Source organism: Coregonus clupeaformis, chromosome 12 (genome assembly GCF_020615455.1).
Source record: "Coregonus clupeaformis isolate EN_2021a chromosome 12, ASM2061545v1, whole genome shotgun sequence".
Lineage (NCBI taxonomy): Eukaryota > Metazoa > Chordata > Actinopteri > Salmoniformes > Salmonidae > Coregonus > Coregonus clupeaformis.
Genome location: NC_059203.1, coordinates 7,930,334 through 7,951,110, shown reverse-complemented (window position 1 = coordinate 7,951,110; position 20,777 = coordinate 7,930,334). Strand labels below are relative to the sequence as shown.

At 48.8% G+C, this 20,777-nt stretch overlaps 1 protein-coding gene across 8 annotated transcripts in view; it reads right to left on the bottom strand.

The window, feature by feature from the left end:
- Window positions 1–18,764, bottom strand: part of LOC121578793 (calcium-dependent secretion activator 1) — a 172,673-nt gene extending 153,909 nt beyond the window's left edge. For all 8 annotated transcript variants that reach the window (XM_045223688.1, XM_045223692.1, XM_045223687.1 and 5 more), the window contains exon 1: window positions 17,856–18,764. In XM_045223688.1, the coding sequence (XP_045079623.1) occupies window positions 17,856–18,194 (339 nt within the window). In that variant the 5' untranslated portion in view covers window positions 18,195–18,764. The remainder of the gene's footprint in view (window positions 1–17,855) is intronic.
- Between the last annotated feature and the right edge of the window lie 2,013 nt (window positions 18,765–20,777).

Genomic DNA, 20,777 nt, shown 5'->3' with positions numbered 1-20,777 from the left:
CCTCTCCATAGACGAAAGACGACGAGAGTAGTAGGCGCAGGGATGGAGTTTACCGTCAGTGGAGCATCGCTGGGACAGGATGGCGCCAACCCCCACATCAGACGCATCCACTTCAACGACAATCTGACGGGCAGTGTCAGGTTGAGAGAGAATCGTCGTGGGAGAACACCTACCCGAAGCAGAAATCTGCCACCACGCGGTTCCCTTGAGCTAGCACTGTGCTGGCTACAGCACACCTTAGCCACAAGGTAGCTGCTAGCTAGCAAACCTACACAAGCATCCCTACCTGCACACACGGTAGCATTGCTAGCTCTCTTTTCTCATCTAGCTAACCTACGTTCACTCGTTGGGTTAGTTAGATTGACAGTTTTAGCCTCACGGTTTCTCCGTTCAGGGACTTTACCAACCCAAAGTCGAACCTTGCCCCATATGGTCCCCTTCGGCTAGCACTGTGCTAGCTACAGCGCACCTTAGCCACAAGGTAGCTGCTAGCTAGCTGAAGCCTTACTAGCCTCGTGGCTATAGCGTTCGCATTGTGCTCACCCTAGCTAGCTATTAGCCTTGTGGCTTTTTTCCTAACTAGCTTAAGCCTATTCAGAGCCTTACGGCTAATATGTCGTTTTTTACAAATGCATCTCTATATTAGCAAGCCCTGTTCCATATAATGGCCACTGCTACCCCATCCAAAGGGGAGCCATGCCCAGCATTCGAACCCCTGCGTTCTTGCGCTTGCGGCTCCATGACTACGGGGAAGGATTTCCACCTGCATCAACTGCTTGGGAAGGAACCCTGAGTCCTGCGAGCACTGCAAAATGCTGACTAGGGCGGATTTTGAGGCTCAAAGAAAGGGAAGGCTTTCTCCTCTGTTAAAAAAATAATTGTGTGTGTGGTAACAGGTGGTGTATTTTTGAGAAGTGGTGTGACCAAGTACAGATAATTCCTTACCCATGTATCCAAGGTTTTATGCTTCCTGCAGGACCTTTTGAACATGGGGAAGGTTTTTCTCCACTGTCAAGGTCTGTTTAGCCTCTATCTCAGCCTGCTATAGGCTTCGACAATAACACAGTAGGGACTTCCTCTGTTATGTCGTTTCATGAAGGGAGCATGTAGTTTCCGCCCAGTATCCAAGCCCTTAGCCCCATCTTTGGACTGGACAATTGTGCTTGAGGCTATTTCACTACAGCCTTTTTTGAGACGCTGAAAAACGTGGAGATAATATCTCTAATTCTTACCGCCTTACTAATGGCCCTTATGTCGGCAAAGCAAGTGAGTGAGCTGCACGTAGTGTTAGTTCGCCATTCGTACCTACAACAACCCCAGGGTTATCCAAGGTGACCTTGTTACCTAACAACGCCTTCATACCTAAGGTCAACAAATATTTATTGTCTCACCTTAGAGATTTTGGCTTTCTACCCACTGTCCTTCACCTCTACGGAAGAAGAGCGTCTCCACCGTTTATGTCCAGTATGCGCGTTGCGCATTTACTTGGATATAACAAGGTTCTTGGGCACCTACCTCCCTGCAAGGGGAGGCCCCTCTCTCGTCAACGGCTATCCCATTGGACAGTGGAAGCTATTATATTGACTTATAATAGCAAGGGTTTCCATCCCCCGGACGGCCTGAGAGCTCATTCCACCTTAGGTATGGCTACCTCTTGGCCACTGTTCACAGGCATCTCTTTACATGAGATTTGCGATGCGACATGTCGGGCCGCTCCTCATTCATTTGAGGTTTTACCGACTGGACGTCACTGCACCTCTGTTGGCGCATTCTGAATTGAATGGAAGACCACCTATAGCACCAGCACCGGGCACTACGAATACAGGGTAATGTCCTATGACCTCACAAATGCACCCTCGGTCTTCCAATCCTTCATTAACGAGGTGTTTTGAGACATGTTGGGTCGCTCTGTAGCGGTGTACATAGACATCTTGGTGTACTCCACCACACGCGAGCAACATGTCTCTCATGTCAGGTCCGTTTTGGAGAGGCTGATAGGGCATCACCTATACGCCAAGGTGGAGAAGTGCCTTTTCTTCCAGCAGGCGGTCTCCTTCCTGAGCTATCGGATATCCACCGTGGGAGTGGAGATGGAAGAACAGAGGGTCAGTGCAGTACGGTCGTGGCATGTTCCCTCCAACATCAAGGCGGTGCAGCACTTCCTAGGTTTTCACAACTATTTCAGGCGCTTCATTAGGGGTTTCAGCACAGTGGTGGCCCCTCTCACCTCCCTCCTGAAGGGAGGTCCTTGACAGCTGCGCTGGACTGGGGAGGCCAACGAAGCCTTTTGTGCGCTCAAGGAACGGTTTACGAACGCACCGGTTCTGGCTCACCCTGATCCGTCTCTGCCCTTCATCGTGGAGGTCGACGCCTCCGAGGTTGGAGTAGGGGCTGTTCTCTCCCGGCATGGCGGCACTGGCTGGAGGGTGCTCAACACCCATTCCTTGTCTGGACGGACCACCAGAACCTAGAGTACATTCGAGCAGCGAAGAGGCTGAACCCGCATCAGGCCAGGTGGGCCCTATTCTTCACCAGGTTTGACTTTACCCTCTCCTACTGTCCGGGATCTAAGAACGTTAAGGCCGATGTGTTGTCCCGGGTGCATGACACAGAGGATCGGCGGGAGGAAGTGACACCCATTATTCCCCTGTCCCGCATTGTGGCTCCTGTCTGTGGAATGTGGATGTGGACATCTGTCGAGCCCTGCGACAGGAGCCCTCATCTGTCCACTGTCCCGAGGGGTGTATCTACGTGCCCTCTGATGTGCGGGACCGTCTCCTCGCCTGGGAAACACACATCACCTGTGTCCGGGCATAGCCTCTACTATCGACTGTCTCTCCGTCAAGTACTGGTGGCCCACCTTGGTCCGGGACGTCCGGGTTTACGTCTCTTCCTGCTCCACCTGCGCACAGAGCAAGACAATGAGACACCTCCCCTATGGCAAACTCCACCCGCTGCCGGTTCCACAATGACCCTGCTCCCATCTCTCCATGGACTTTGTCACAGACCTTCCGCCCTCGGTGGGGCACACCACCGTCCTGGTCGTTGAGAACCAGTTTTCCAAAGCCTGTCGTTTGATTCCTCTGGTCACCCTACGGCCATGCAGACCGCGGAGGCTCTCTTCTCTCACGTCTTCCGGCACTACAGGATACAGGATCTCGGAGGACATTGTTTCTGACCCTGGTCCTCAGTTCACCTCCCGTGTCTGGAAGGCCTTCATGGAACGACTGGGGGTGACCCTACGGGTACCGTCCCCAATCAAATGGGCAGTTGGAAAGGGCAAATCAGGAACTGGGTAGGTACCTTCGTAGTTACTGTCAGGACCGGCTTGGGGAGTGGGCTATGTTTCTGTATTGGGCAGAATACACACAAAACTCCTTCCGTCACTCCTCCACTAACCTCACACCCTTTCAGTGTGTTCTAGGCTATCAGCCGACCCTGGCACCCTGGAACCGGAGTCAGATCGAGGCTCCTGCGGTGGTTCTGGCGCGCCGAGGAGGTATGGAACACAGCACACACCCGTCTCCAGCACGTCGTCCTCTGGCAGACGGCGCAAGCCGATCATCACCGCAGTGTGGCCCGGTCTTTCACCCCGGTGACAGGGTCTGGCTTTCTACGAAGGACCTGCCCCTCCGCCTGCCCTGCCGGAAGCTGAGCCCGCGGTTTGTGGGGCCATTCAAAGTCCTGAGGAGAATCAGTGAGGTGACGTACAGATTACAGCTCCCTGTCAATTACCGTATCTCACCCTCATTTCATGTATCTCTCCTCAGGCCGGTGGCAGCTGGTCTCTTGGCTAGTGCTGTACCCCATAACGCACCTCTCCCTCCCTTGGACGTCGAGGGAGCCCCTGCGTACTCCTTCCACAGCCTGTTGGACTCAAGGCGTGGGGGGTCTCTCCAGTACCTGGTCGACTGGGAGGGGTACAGTCCCAAAGAGCGGTGATGGGTTCCGGCGCGGGACGTCCTGGACTGTTCTCTCATTCAGGATTTCCACAGGCATCGTCCCTACCGACCCGTACCGTGTCTCCGGGGTCGTCCCCAAGGTTGGCGGTGCCCCGCTGGGGGGGGTACTGTCACACCAGCCTTCGATTTGTCTCCGCCTCCTGTCCAGCTCAGGCGTTCGGCGTCGCCGGCCTTCTAGCTGCTGCCGAACCTGCTGCTGGCAAACGCCCTTCACTCATCAACCCTAGACTTGTCTCGTCATCATTACACACACCTGGTTCCAATCCCCACACTACCACTGTATATATATATACACTCCCTCTGTCATTTGTCTTTGTCGGTCATTGTATCTGCTGCTTGTTTTCCTGAGAGGAATCTGTTCTACTATTTCCTGAGTACTTTATATTTTGCACTGTGCGTTTCGTCCCGCTTTAAGCTATGGTGCTTTAATACATTCAGTAGTTCTAAACCTGAGACTGTCTCCTGCCTACTCCTCTCTACACTTGTGACAAACTCTGGGTCTTCCTTTCCTGTGGCGGTCCTCATGAGAGCCAGTTGCTTCATAGAGCTTGATGTTTTTTTGCGACTGCACTTGAAGAAACGTTCAAAGTTCTTGAAATCTTCCGCATTGACTGACCTTCATGTCTTAAAGTAATGATGGACTGTCATTTCTCTTTGCTTATTTGAGCTGTTCTTGCCATAATATGGACTTGGTATTTTACCAAATAGGGCTATCTTCTGTATAACACCACTACCTTGTCACAACACAACTGATTGGCTCAAACGCATTAAGGAAAGAAATTCCACAAATTAACTTATAACAAGGCACACCTGTTAAATGAAATGCATTCAAAGTGACTACCTCATTAAGCTGGATAAGAGAATGCCAAGAGTGTGCAAAGCTGTCATCAAGGCAAAGGGTGGCTACTTTGAAGAATCTCAAATATATAATATATTTTGATTTGTTTAACACTTTTTTGGTTACTAGATGATTCCATATGTGTTATTTTGTAGTTTTGATGTCTTCACTACAATGTAGAAAATAGTAAAAAATAAAGAAAAACCCTGGAATGAGTAGGTGTGTACAAATATTTGACTGGTACTGTATATGGTGTGAAAATACATTTTGTCAATATCCTGTGGTAGCTAGTAAAATATATTCTAAAATGTATTTCATAAATATTTGTTGCAATGTATTTTAATGAATGGAATATTTTACTTTTTACCTTAAATACTGTACAGTCGTGGTCAAAAGTTTTGAGAATGACACAAGTATTGGTCTTCACAAAGTTAGCTGCTTCAGTGTTATGAGATATTTTTGTCAGATGTTACTATGGTATACTGAAGTATATTACAAGCATTCCATAAGTGTCAAAGGCTTTTATTGACAATTACATTACGTTTATGCAAAGAGTCAATATTTGCAGTGTTGACCCTTCTTTTTCAATACCTCTGCAATCCGCCCTGGCATGCTGTTAATTAACTTCTGTGCCACTCTCAAATTCAAAAACAAAGCTATGGATGGAAGGACTGACCAACCATTAGATCAAAATTATAGTTTTAACCATGTTTTGAGGATATACAGTGTCTGTTTACAATTCCAGTGTTTCTGTAACGATCCCGGCAGTCTGAGTCGGGTCCTGTCTGTGGTCTAGTTGTTCTGCTCGTGATCTCCAGTTTCCCGAGGGTGCTGGAACGCTCCGGGGAGCTCTCTTGATTTCCGCACCTGCATCCCATCAGCAATCTGCACACCTGGTCCTGATCATCACCCTTCTTAGGCTCTGGCCTAACATCCATTCCCTGCCGGATCGTTAGCCATTAACATCATTCTCCCGGAACCTTCACCCAACCCCTGCCGTGCCATCAGTTAATCTGCCACTTCACCTCCACCTACTCATCTCCGCCACCCGCTCCGTCTCCTGGATTATTCTGCACCTTTTGAATATGTAAATAAACACTCACCTTCGTTCAACTCTCCTTGTCCTGGTCTGCTTCTGGGTTCTGTCTTAGGGAACCGTGACAGAACGATCCGGCCATTAATGAACCCAGCGGATCTGGACTCTGTTCGCCATGCCATTTCCCATCAGGAGAAGATGTTGGGACAACATAGCACGGCACTACAGGAGATCGCGTTGTCAGTTCGGAACCTTTCTACCGGTCTGACGGAGGTCCAGAACCAACGCGAGTTTCCGGTGGAGGATCCACTACCGGTTTCACCCATCTCGCCTGCCGCTTCTGGAGCTGTGTCCTTCCGTGAGCCCAAGGTTCCGACGCCGGATAAATATGAGGGGGAGCTGGGAAGATGCCGTTCCTTCCTTATGCAGTGTGGATTAGTGTTCGATCTACAGCCCTACTCTTATGCCACAGACAAGGCTAGGATAGCCTTTGTGATTGAGTTGCTGCGTGGTCGAGCGCTGGAGTGGGCTTCAGCCGTTTGGGAACGACAGGATCCCTGCATGGCTTCATACCAGGGGTTCACGGCCGAGATGAGGAAGCTCTTCGACCATTCCGTCCGAGGGAGGGACGCAGCTAGGCGCCTGTTTTCGCTTCGCCAAGGAACTCGCAGCGTGGCCGACTTCGTGATCGAGTTCAAGACGTTGGCTGTGGAGAGTGGGTGGAATGAGGAGTCTCTGCAAGCGGCCTTTTACCAGGGTCTGTCGGAGCAGCTCAAGGATGAGTTGATCTCCTATCCGGAGCCTAGTGACCTGGACAGCTTGGTAGCCTTGTCTATTCGGGTGGATAATCGAGTCCGAGAGCGAAGGAGGGAGAAGCAATGGGGTCCGTCCAATCGATCAGCTTCTCAGTTCCCAGTCGGGTCGGGTGGTGGACCAGAACACGTCGATCATTCTCCACCACAAAGGATTAGTGGAGAGGTTCTCTCTCCCGATTCTGAACCCATGCAAGTGGGGCGGCACGGGTTAACCAAGGAGGAGCGTCAACATAGACGTAAGACCAACTGTTGCCTCTACTGTGGTAGCTCGGGACATTACATCTCCACTTGTTCCCGGCGGTCGTCAAACTGCCCGGCTCGCTAAAGTTGGGAGGACTTTTAGCGAGCCAGTTTCAACCTCTCAGTACCTCTGTCAGACCCCGTTTCCCGGCTACCCTTGTGAACAGGAATCAGAGCTTAGCGATTAACGCTTTTGTCGATTCAGGTGCCGATGGAAGCTTTCTTGATGCCGAGTTGGTGGAACAGCTGGGGCTTTCCAAGGAGCAATTGCCGGAAGCCATTAAGGCGACCACTCTGAACGGCAGTAGTCTGGCACGTATCACGATGAGGACTGAACCGGTTAAGATGCTGTTGTCGGGGAATCATTCGGAGATGATTTCATTCTTCATTCTGCCGTCTTCCCATGTTCCTCTGGTCCTTGGATACCCCTGGCTGAAGGAACACAATCCCACGTTCGATTGGGTGACGGGCAAGGTAACGAGTTGGAGCCTTGATTGTCATGCTAACTGTCTCAAGACTGCCTGTCCCCATTCGGTTCCCAGTCAGGTGATTGAGGCTAAACCCCCAGATTTGTCCCTGGTTCCCGAGACATATCACGATTTGGGGGAAGTGTTCAGTAAGCAGAAGGCTCTGTCACTCCCTCCCCACCGACCATATGATTGTGCCATCAACCTGTTCCCTGGAGCTGTCTACCCCAAGGGAAGGTTATACAGTATCTCCCGACCTGAACGTGAGGCTTTGGAGACCTACATCAAGGAGTCCCTAGCGGCTGGTCTCGTTCGTCCTCGTCATCACCCCTGGGGGTCAGGATTCTTCTTTGTGGGTAAGAAGGATGGCTCTCTTCGACCGTGTATTGATTATCGGGGGTTGAATGACATCACGGTCAAGAACAAGTATCCCCTGCCCTTGATGAGTTCTGCCTTCGACTCCTTACAGGGTGCTACGGTGTTCACCAAGCTAGACCTACGCAATGCGTATCACATGGTCCGGATCAGAGAGGGAGACGAGTGGTTGACGGGTTTCAATACACCGATGGGTCACTTCGAGTATCAGGTGATGCCGTTTGGACTGACCAATGCTCGGGCGGTATTCCAGAGTATGGTGAACGACGTCCTGAGAGATATGATCGGTCTCTTTGTGTTTGTTTATCTGGATGACATTCTGATCTTCTCGAAGGAACCTTCCGACCACGTCCAGCATGTCCGGCAGGTTCTGCAGCGATTGTTGGAGAATCGCCTGTTCGTGAAGGCCGAGAAGTGCGAGTTTCACGCCCACACAACATCCTTTCTCGGGTACATCATCTCCAGGGGAGAGATTAGGATGGACCAGGAGAAGGTTAGAGCGGTTCTGGAATGGGCCCAGCCCGGTACGAGATTGCAGCTCCAGAGATTTTTGGGGTTTGCGAATTTCTACCGCAGATTCATCCGGGATTACAGCCGTGTGGCCGCTCCGTTAACTGCCTTGACTTCCAGTATCAGGAGCTTCAAGTGGAATCCGGAGGCGGATCGAGCGTTTCTGGATTTGAAGAGGCGATTCACCAACGCACCGATTCTCTCTCAACCGGACACGGCCCGTCAGTTCGTCGTTGAAGTGGACGCGTCTGATGTGGGAGTTGGCGCCATCCTGTCGCAGCGATGCTCCACGGACAGTAAACTCCATCCCTGCGCCTACTACTCTCGTCGCCTTTCGCCTGCGGAGAGGAATTACGATGTGGGTAACCGGGAGCTTCTCGCGGTGAAACTTGCTTTGGAGGAGTGGCGCCACTGGTTGGAGGGGGCGGAGCAACCGTTTATTGTCTGGACTGACCACAAGAATCTTGCTTACGTGCAATCGGCTAGACGTCTCAACTCCCGTCAGGCCAGGTGGTCGTTGTTTTTCGGACGATTCAATTTTTCCCTGACGTTCCGACCTGGATCTAAGAACGGCAAGGCGGACGCCTTGTCTCGGATGTTCTCCAAGACGGAGGAGAGTGGGTCCAAGACCGAGACAATTCTCCCCCGGAACTGCGTTGTGGGAGCTGTTAGGTGGAAGATTGAGGAGGAGGTGATGGCGGCCCTTCGGGACGCAGCCCGGTCCCGGTAACGGTCCACCCGGTCGGTTGTTTGTGCCTGAGTCGGTTCGTCCCTGCGGTCCTCAAATGGTCCCACGCCAGCAAGATGGCTTGTCACCCTGGCGTGGCTCGGACGATGGCGTTTCTTCGCAGACGTTTTTGGTGGCCTGCCATGGCCGAGGATACTCGGGGTTATGTTGCTGCCTGTCCAGTGTGTGCGCAGAATAAGAGTACCAATCGGCCCAGCTCTGGACTACTTCACCCCTTCCTATTCCCCGGCGACCATGGTCGCATCTGGCCCTGGACTTTGTCACTGGGTTGCCCGCTTCTGAGGGGAACACGGTCGTTCTGACTATCGTGGACAGATTCAGCAAGTTCGCCCACTTTGTGCCAATTGCCAAGCTTCCCTCTGCCTCGGAGACGTCCGAGATCCTGGTTAGGGAGGTTTTCAGGGTCCACGGTTTGCCCAGTGATATCGTTTCCGACCGTGGCCCTCAGTTTACCTCTGCTGTCTGGAAGTCCTTCTGTTTGGCCATTGGAGCTACAGTCAGTCTCACATCTGGGTTTCACCCCCAATCTAATGGTCAGGCGGAGAGAGCCAACCAGAAGATGGAATCCACGCTACGCTGCCTGGCCTCTTCCAACCCCACCTCCTGGGTCTCTCAGTTGCCTTGGGTTGAGTATGCCCACAATACTCTCCCTACATCTGCCACTGGGATGTCTCCCTTCCAGTGCCTGTATGGCTACCAACCTCCCTTGTTCCCTTCTCAGGAGAAGGAGCTCTCAGTGCCTTCTGTTCAGGCCCATATTCGTCGTTGCCACCGGACCTGGCATCGGGCCAGAAAGGCACTCCTTAGAGTTTCGGACCGGTATCAGCTCCAGGCGAATCGTCGCCGGATCCCCGCTCCCACCTACACCATCGGAGATAGGGTCTGGTTGGCCACACGGGATCTTCCTTTACGGACTGAGTCTAGGAAGTTGTTACCGAAGTTCATTGGTCCGTTTGTGGTGGAGAAGGTGATCAATCCGGTGGCAGTTCGACTCAAACTCCCGAGGACGCTCAGAGTCCATCCCACCTTTCATGTCTCCTGCCTCAAGCCTGTTTTCCTCAGTCCTCTGTTGCCTCCTCCGCCTCCTCCTCCTCCTCCTCGGATGATCGGAGGTGGTCCTGCCTACACGGTGCGACGCATCATGGATTCCAGACGGCGGGGCCGGGGTTTCCAGTATCTCGTGGACTGGGAGGGGTATGGTCCTGAAGAGAGGAGTTGGATTCCGCGGCGACAGATCCTAGATGCTGACCTCATCAGTGACTTCTACCGCCTCCATCCTGGCGCTCCGGGGAGTCCGCCCGGTGGCGTTCGGTCGGAGGGGGTACTGTAACGATCCCGGCAGTCTGAGTCGGGTCCTGTCTGTGGTCTAGTTGTTCTGCTCGTGATCTCCAGTTTCCCGAGGGTGCTGGAACGCTCCGGGGAGCTCTCTTGATTTCCGCACCTGCATCCCATCAGCAATCTGCACACCTGGTCCTGATCATCACCCTTCTTAGGCTCTGGCCTAACATCCATTCCCTGCCGGATCGTTAGCCATTAACATCATTCTCCCGGAACCTTCACCCAACCCCTGCCGTGCCATCAGTTAATCTGCCACTTCACCTCCACCTACTCATCTCCGCCACCCGCTCCGTCTCCTGGATTATTCTGCACCTTTTGAATATGTAAATAAACACTCACCTTCGTTCAACTCTCCTTGTCCTGGTCTGCTTCTGGGTTCTGTCTTAGGGAACCGTGACAGTTTCAGTGGCTACCCATCATTCATGTGAGCCCCATATTTTTAGCTTTTACATTTTTTAGAATAATAAAAACATTTTTGGGGGGCTTACCTGTTTTGTATGTTATTTTGGCATTAATACGTGTCACATACAGTGAGCGAAAAAAGAATTTGATCCCCTGCTGATTTTGTATGTTTGCCCACTGACAAAGAAATGATCAGTCTATAATTTTCATTATAGGTTTATTTGAACAGTGAGAGACAGAACAACAACAAAAAAATCCAGAAAAACGCATTTCAAAAATGTTATGAATTGATTTGCATTTTAATGAGGGAAATAAGTATTTGACACCCTCTCAATCAGAAAGATTTCTGTCTCCCAGGTGTCTTTTATACAGGTAACGAGCTGAGATTAGGAGCACACTCTTAAAGGGAGTGCTCCTAATCTCAACTTGTTACCTGTATAAAAGACACCTGTCCACAGAAGCAATCAATCAATCAGATTCCAAACTCTCCACCATGGCCAAGACCAAAGAGCTCTCCAAGGATGTCAGGGACAAGATTGTAGACCTACACAAGGCTGGAATGGGCTACAAGACCATTGCCAAGCAGCTTGGTGAGAAGGTGAAAACAGTTGGTGCGATTATTCGCAAATGGAAGAAACACAAAAGAACTGTCAATCTCCCTTGGCCTGGGGCTCCATGCAAGATCTCACCTCGTGGAGTTGCAATGATCATGGGAACGGTGAGGAATCAGCCCAGAACTACACGGGAGGATCTTGTCAATGATCTCAAGGCAGCTGGGACCATAGTCACCAAGAAAACAATTGGTAACGCACTACGCCGTGAAGGACTGAAATCCTGCAGCGCCCGCAAGGTCCCCCTGCTCAAGAAAGCACATATACAGGTCCGTCTGAAGTTTGCCAATGAACATCTGAATGATTCAGAGGAGAACTGCGTGAAAGTGTTGTGGTCAGATGAGACCAAAATCGAGCTCTTTGGCATCAACTCAACTCGCCGTGTTTGGAGGAGGAGGAATGCTGCCTATGACCCCAAGAACACTATCCCCACCGTCAAACACGGAGGTGGAAACATTATGCTATGGGGGTGTTTTTCTGCTAAGGGGACAGGACAACTTCACCGCATCAAAGGGACATGGACGGGGCCATGTACCGTCAAATCTTGGATGAGAACCTCCTTCCCTCAGCCAGGGCATTGAAAATGGGTTGTGGATGGGTATTCCAGCATGACAATGACCCAAAACACACGGCCAAGGCAACAAAGGAGTGGCTCAAGAAGAAGCACATTAAGGTCCTGGAGTGGCCTAACCAGTCTCCAGACCTTAATCCCATAGAAAATCTGTGGAGGGAGGTGAATGTTCGAGTTGCCAAACGTCAGCCTCGAAACCTTAATGACTTGGAGAAGATCTGCAAAGAGGAGTGGAACAAAATCCCTCCTGAGATGTGTGCAAACCTGGTGGCCAACTACAAGAAACGTCTGACCTCTGTGATTGCCAACATGGGTTTTGCCACCAAGTACTAAGTCATGTTTTGCAGAGGGGTCAAATACTTATTTCCCTCATTAAAATGCAAATCAATTTATAACATTTTTGAGATGCGTTTTTCTGGATTTTTTTGTTGTTATTCTGTCTCTCACTGTTCAAATAAACCTACCATTAAAATAATAGACTGATCATGTCTTTGTTAGTGGGCAAACATACAAAATCAGCAGGGGATCAAATACTTTTTTCCCTCACTGTATCAGTTTGCAAACAATGTAAAAACACATTTTTTAAACATTGAGTTAATAAAGCCGCTTACAAACATGGTCTCTTTTTTGCTTTCTTGAGTAAGGCAGCTCCAAAATGCAGGTGTTTTAGCCTAGCTCAGTGCTTTCTGTGGTGGTGGGGCAGCTAGCGGAAAATACGGAGCGTAGGGGTTGATAATGTTCTCTAGTTGCGCCGTGATTGGCTCAGGGTTCTGTCACTCATGGGGACACTACGTCACCTCAAGTCTAAGGGTAGAGCTTGACAATTCAAGCCCCTTGGGTGCTGCCATATAGTTACATTAGAAGTGCCCATCCAAGAAGGCTCAACGTCATTAGCCACAGATAAAATGACGTCAAATCACGTTATATCTACAGTAGCTTTGTTTGGACTGATCATGTCAACATCATACTTTCTAAATCTTAGCTAGCAGTCATCATCATGAATCAAGTCGACAATCTACTGGCAAATCCTCTTTAATCCTTGTCATAAGAGGAGAAATAATGAAGAGAAATTATAGATAAAACGTATCAGTGCTCATCGGCCATTGGACATAAACATTACACAACAAGATGGAAATCGCAAATTCAACAATGAGTGGTTTGGAAGGAATCAGTGGCTAACTGCAAGCATTGCAAAGCAATCACTAGCCTGATATTCAGTGGTGGGTGTGTGGTCCCAAATCTGGGATTAAGAGTCTCTTTTCCAAGTTTAAAATGATAAACATTCAACATTGGCCATGCTGTCAATGAAGCATGATTTTTGCCGTGCTCAAAACAACTGTTCACTCGGAACTGCAAAATCTGACTTGAGTTCAAGACAACTGGGAACTCTGAGAAAAAACTAGCTCCGACTGGGAAAATATGTTTTGAACGGTCATCCAACTCGGAATTGTAAATCCGGAACTCGGGCCTCTTTCTAGAGCTACGACCTGAAGATCACTGACGTCATCATGATTTGACCTTGTTTTTTTCCGAGTTCCCAGTTGTCTTGAAAGCGCCATAAATCCAGAGAAGGCCAGACTTTGATGACAAAGTTTGATGACAAAATTTGACCACGAAGGACCGCCGCGCCACGTTCCTGTTCAAGTGAGCACAGCACAACAAGGTGAGTCCAAAAATGTATTGTATGCTGCTGCATAAATGATGTAATATGCCAGGGAGATATGTATACTGTAGCTAAGAAAGTAATACTAAGTGTATGTTGTGTAGTAGGCTGCTAGTAGCCTATGTGCCTCACCCTAATAATAAGTATATTTTCCCGTCTTAATTTTGTTTGGTGTTCTGACTTGGTGGTGCACATGTAGGCTATAACCTGTGTTAGAGAAATGTAATCATTGAATATTGTAAGAGCTTTCATTATCTGCTTATATGCCCCCTTTATTTATCCTACGGTTCTGACTTGGTGTACAGGGAGAACACCTGTAAGAACGGTCCATGTTCTGAATTCTGTCACTGTACATTTCAAAAGTGCTGAACAAATAGTTATTGACTACGTCCGTCCTAGCTCACTCATTAATGTCTTAATCGAAATTACGGATTGCCTCTTATCCACTTGTCGTCCCCTTATGCCATAGTTTGTACATCTCAATTGTGAGTAGAAACCACATTTCTTTAAGCAAGTCACCCATATCAGCTATGTTTTTTTAAAGACAGTAAATGAGGCTGAACGAACTGTTTCGCTGCCAGACAAGGCTCCGCTGATAGCCAGGTGTGGCAGTGGTAAGGTGTTGGGACTGCTGTTGGGACTCTGCTGTTGGGACAGCTTTATGTAGGCCCCAGTTTGTGGGCACTGTTTGTCACCGTTATAGTGCAATTAATGTGTTGTGTAGTGGCTTTGCTGGCATGCATCCCACAATGTGTTTTTTGTTTTTGCCCCACCAAGATTTACATGCTAAAATCACCACTGCAGTGTTTACAAACATAGGAGTATAACAAGTTTATATTTTGGATACTGATGGGGTTAGACAGCTAAGCTCATGAGGCATTTATATGTGGTCCTCTGTAGCTCAATAGGTAGAGCATGGCGCTTGTAACGCCAGGGTAGTGGGTTCGATCCCCGGGACCACCCATACGTAAAAATGTATGCACACATGACTTTAAGTCGCTTTGGATAAACGCGTCTGTTAAATGGCATATTATTATTATTATTATTATTAAGTTATATTCTTCAAGAATCAATGGGTATGCCTATATATGGGTATGGCTATACGCTACATCGGCAGGACAGAACGGCTGACTCCGGCAAGACAAGGGGTGGCGGTCTGTGTATATTTGTAAACAACAGCTGGTGCACAAAATCAAATACTAAGGAAGTCTCGAGGTTTTGCTCGCCTGAGGTAGAGTATCTTATGATAAGCTGTAGACCACACTATTTACCAAGAGAGTTTTCATCTATATTTTTCATAGCTGTCTATTTACCACCACAAACCAATGCTGGCATTAAGATTGCACTGAATGAGTTGTACAAGGCCATTAATCAACAGGAAAACGCTCATCCAGATGCAGCGCTCCTAGTGGCCGGGGACTTTAATGCAGGGAAACTTAAATCCGTTCTACCTAATTTCTACCAGCATGTTAAATGTGCAACCAGAGGGAAAAAAACTCTAGACCACCTTTACTCCACACACAGAGACGCATACAAAGCTCTCCCTCGCCCTCCATTTGGCAAATCTGACCATAACTCTATCCTCCTGATTCCTGCTTATAAGCAAAAACTAAAGCAGGAAGCACCAGTGACTCGGTTAATAAAAAAGTGGTCAGATGACGCAGATGCTAAGCTACAGGACTGTTTTGCTAGCACAGACTGGAACATGTTCCGGGATTCTTCAGACAGCATTGAGGAGTACACCACATCAGTCACTGGCTTCATCAATAAGTGCATCGATGATGTCGTCCCCCACAGTGACCGTACGTACATACCCCAACCAGAATCCATGGATTACAGGAAACATCCGCACTGAGCTAAAGGCTAGAGCTGCCGCTTTCAAGGAACGGGACTCTAACCCGGACGCTTATAAGAAATCCCGCTATGACCTCCGACGAACCATCAAACAGGCAAAGAGTCAATACAGGTCTAAGATTGAATCATACTACACTGGCTCTGACGCTCGTCGGATGTGGCAGGGCTTGAAAACTATTACAGACTACAAAGGGAAGCACAGCCGCGAGCTGCCCAGTGACACAAGCCTACCAGACGAGCTAAACCACTTCTATGCTCGCTCGAGGCAAGCAACACTGAAGCATGCATGAGAGCACCAGCTGTTCCGGATGACTATGTGATCACGCTCTCCGTAGCCGATGTGAGTAAGACTTTTAAGCAGGTCAACATTCACAAGGCCGCAGGGCCAGACGGATTACCAGGACGTGTACTCCGAGCATGTGCTGACCAACTGGCAAGTGTCTTCACTGACATTTTCAACATGTCCCTGACTGAGTCTGTAATACCAACATGTTTCAAGCAGACCACCATAGTCCCCGTGCCCAAGGACTCTAAGATAACCTGCCTAAATGACTACCGACCCGTAGCACTGACGTCTGTAGCCATGAAGTGCTTTGAAAGACTGGTCATGGCTCACATCAACAGCATTATCCCAGAAACCCTAGACCCACTCCAATTTGCATACCGCCCCAACAGATCCACAGATGATGCAATCTCTATCGCACTCCACACTGCCCTTTCCCACCTGGACAAGAGGAACACCTACGTGAGAATGCTATTCATTGACTACAGCTCAGCGTTCAACACCATAGTGCCCTCTAAGCTCATCACTAAGCTAAGGATCCTGGGACTAAACACCTCCCTCTGCAACTGGATCCTGGACTTCCTGACGGGCCGCCCCCAGGTGGTAAGGGTAGGTAACAACACATCTGCCACACTGATCCTCAACACGGGGGCCCCTCAGGGGTGCGTGCTCAGTCCCCTCCTGTACTCTCTGTTCACCCATGACTGCATGGCCAGCCACGACTCCAACACCATCATTAAGTTTGCCGACGACACAACAGTGGTAGGCCTGATCACCGACAACGATGAGACAGCCTATAGGGAGGAGGTCAGAGATCTGGCCGTGTGGTGCCAGGACAACAACCTCTCCCTCAACGTGACCAAGACAAAGGAGATGATTGTGGACTACAGGAAAAAAAGAGGACTGAGCACGCCCCCATTCTCATCGACGGGGCTGTAGTGGAACAGGTTGAGAGCTTCAAGTTCCTTGGTGTCCACATCACCAACGAACTATCATGGTCCAAACACACCAAGACAGTCGTGAAGAGGGCACGACAAAGCCTATTCCCCCTCAGGAGACTAAAAGATTTGGCATGGGTCCTCAGATCCTCAAAAAATTCTACAGCTGCACCATCGAGAGCATCCTGACTGGTTGCATCACCGCCTGGTATGGCAACTGCTTGGCCTCCGACCGCAAGGCACTACAGAGGGTAGTGCGTACGGCCCAGTACATCACTGGGGCAAAGCTTCCTGCCATCCAGGACCTCTATACCAGGCGGTGTCAGAGGAAGGCCCTCAAAATTGTAAAAGACTCCAGCCACCCTAGTCATAGACTGTTCTCTCTGCTACCGCACGGCAAGCGGTACCGGAGTGCCAAGTCTAGGTCCAAAAGACTTCTCAACAGCTTCTACCCCCAAGCCATAAGACTCCTGAACAGCTAATCATGGCTACCCGGACTATTTGCACTGCCCCCACCCCATCCTTTTTACGCTGCTGCTACTCTGTTAAGTATTTATGCATAGTCACTTTAACTCTACCGACATGTACATATTACCTCAACTACCTCAACTAGCCGGTGCCCCCCGCACATTGACTCTGCAACGGTACCCCCCTGTATATATAGCCTCCCTACTGTCACTTTATTTTACTTCTGCTCTTTTTTTCTCAACACTTTTTTTGTTGTTGTTTTATTCTTACTTTTTTTGTTTAAAATAAATGCACTGTTGGTTAAGGGCTGTAAGTAAGCATTTCACTGTAATGTCTGCACCTGTTGTATTCGGCGCATGTGACCAATAAAATTTGATTTGACTTGATTTGATTTGATATATCATTAATTTAAAAGTCTAAAAACGGATGGAGCAATCACATATTTCCCCTTTGAGGAAACGATGTGACTGTACAACTGGTCCCTGATGTAGTTTTGCTGCTATTGAAATATGCCTTTCCTGGATCTACTGTCATTCGAACCCCAGCAGCAGCAGATGAGTGTTCGAATTGTGCACATGTGGTTGGTCTGTTCTAATAATGACTTGCCTACCATTCCCATGCCAGAGGACAAGCAACTAGTTTCATGAGATACTATATATATAATAAGGGATGCTTTTAAAAAGTAATTCAATTTAATTTGTCAGTGTTGTGTGTTTATTCTTTACAGTGGTCTTACCTTCTGTTGTCGTCTGGCCATGTCGGTGGGTTGCTTGGCATTAAAAGGGTAGGCAATGCAGCGCATCACAAAGACATAGAGCTGGAGCCTCTTCTTTCGCTCTTCCTCCTCCCTCTGCATCTTTTCCAGATCCTCTTTCTCCTTCTCGCTGGCCACCGAGGGGCTGGGGCTGGATGGACAAGCGCTGCTTCCCCGGCTCGAGGGCTGGAGCCCACCAGAACTCTCTGTGGTCCGGCTGGGTGACACCCGTGCGCCCCCGGTCTTTGGTGCCATCACCTCTTTGCGTTCTTCTTCCACTATCTCATCCGCTTCCTCCTCACTGGAAGATGGGTCCAACATGTTGTTGGTATTGGATGGAGACTATGTAGACAGGGGAGAAATCGTAGACCGATGAGTCTCAGTGCCACAGGAGGTTTTTTCGAAGAACGACAGCGTTCAGACAGGCTATCTGTGTTGCGTTGGCAACGCCAGAGGGGAAAAAAGTAGAAAAAATCCAGACAAACTCGATTTAAACCAGGAAATCTCAGTTGAGGAGAGGAATTACGAAAGCACGCGACTGATGTTGTACGAGAGTAGCTAGTCAAACTGTTCACACAAAAAGCGATTGAATTCGAAAGAAATAAAATTGTAGTTGCTTAGGCTACGCGTTTTCAGCGTTTTAACTCTCCAGTCACCGTCGGGGATTTGCTAGGATGCTAGCTATCTATGAGAAGGGGAGGGGGTCGGATGAAAGATGAGAAAGAATGGACAACCATCGACTTTCACTTATTTTCCTGATGCGATTTGTCAATAGAAAACTATCGATGGCAGCTTCCTGCTAAGCAACGCGCGGTTGGTGAAGATACCACTGGAAGGTACGGGAAATGAACGTGGTTCTGAATCGGAAGGCAAATTATAGCAGGGGGTGGGGGTGCAGTTGATCCTGTTGTTGCGACAACCGATTCACTCCATCCACCTGATGATCGGAGACTAGGAGAAGCATCTCCAATGGAGATTCTCACCAAATAAGCCCATTTCAACAGAATTATTTATTCCCCATATTCACATTTAATTCCGCCAAGATCATTTATCCACTTTATCCATTTAGAAGTGTAAGATTTCATTGACTGTTAATTCAATGTTTTTGTTTATGATAGTGCCTATGTTGTATGGTAGCCTAGGCCTAATATAGCAAATACTTGTCCCTTCTTATTAATAATTAATTATGTAGCCTAGGTAATAGGTTAGAGGGCCTATATCCTATGCATCAGAATTAATGCATCAATCTTCAATGCTGACAGCAAGATACCTATCCCTGGAGCCTCTTTCCATGACTGGTCCTCAGATAATTGCAACCCAACACAGGATAGCTATAATTTCTGATTAGACAGATAGGGCCTTGGCCTATATAGCCTACTTAACAAAAAAGCAATAAAGTACAGTTCGGATGAGGAAAGTGACGTGCTGCACAAACGGTAAATAGACAGCCCTGATGGCCGAATCCCATCCCTCCAAAGACAGTGCCAACAATTTACCCTTATGGCCAGGGTTTCTGTGGCTTTTTTCCTTAACCTTAAAAGGTGTTTCTTTAATCAAATCAACGTTTATTTGTCACTTGCACAGAATACAGGTGTAAACAGTACAGTGAAATGCTTACTTGCAAGCTTTTCCTCAACAATGCAGGAATAGCCTATCAGATACCATTTTTTAAATAAAAATAACATAACAAATATCCTACACAGGAGTAAGAGTTACCCACAAGAATATATACACTGTATACCAGGTCAAAACCAGTAAGCCTACCAATATCAATGGCAAGGATACTGGTGATTTTGGTATATGTACACTACATGACCAAAAGTATGTGGACTCCTGCTCGTCGAACATCTCATTCCAAAATCATGGGCATTAATATGGAGTTGGTCCCCCCTTTGCTGCTATAATAGCTTCCACTCTTCAAGGAAGGCTTTCCACTAGATGTTGGAACATTGCTGCGGGGACTTTCTTCCATTCAGCCAAAAGAGCATTAGTGAGGTCGGGTACTGATGTTGGGCGATTAGGCCTGGCTCGCAGTCGGCGTTCCAATTCATCCCAAAGGTGTTCGATGGGGTTGAGGTCAGGGCTCAGTGCAGGCCAGTCAAGTTCATCCATACCGATCTCAACAAACCATTTCTGTATGGACCTCGCTTTGTGCACGGGGGCATTGTCATGCTGAAACAGGAAAGGGCCTTCCCTAAACTGTTGCCACAAAGTTGGAAGCACAGAATCGTCTAGAATGTCATTGTATGGCGTTAAGATTCCCCTTCACAGGAACTAAAGGGCCTAGCCCAAACCATGAAAAACATCCCCAGACCATTATTCCTCCTCCACCAAACTTTACAGTTGGCACTACGCATCCCGGCAGGTAGCTTTCTCCTGGCATGAGCCAAACCCAGATTCGTCCGTCGGACTGCCAGATGGTGAAGAGTGATTCATCACTCCAGAGAGTGCGGTTCCACTGCTCCAGAGTCCAATGGCGGCAAGCTTTACACCACTCCAGCCGACGCTTAGCATTGCGCATGGTGACCTTAGGCTGCTCGGCCATGGAAACCCATTTCATGAAGCTCCCAACAAACAGTTCAGCTGATGACGTTGCTTCCAGAAGCAGTTTGGAACTCGGTAGTGAGTGTTGCAACCGAGGACAGATGATTTTTACGCGCTACGCGCTTCAGCACTCGCCGGTCCCATTCTGTGAGCTTGTGTGGCCTACCACTTCGCGGCTGAGTCGTTGTTGCTCCTAGACATTTCCACTTCACAATAACAGCACTTACAGTTGACCGGAGCAGTTCTAGCAGGGCAGAAATTTGACGAACTGACTTGTTGGAAAGGTGGCATCCTATGACAGTGCCACGTTGAAAGTCACTGAGCTCTTCAGTAAGGCGATTCTACTGCCAATGTTTGTCT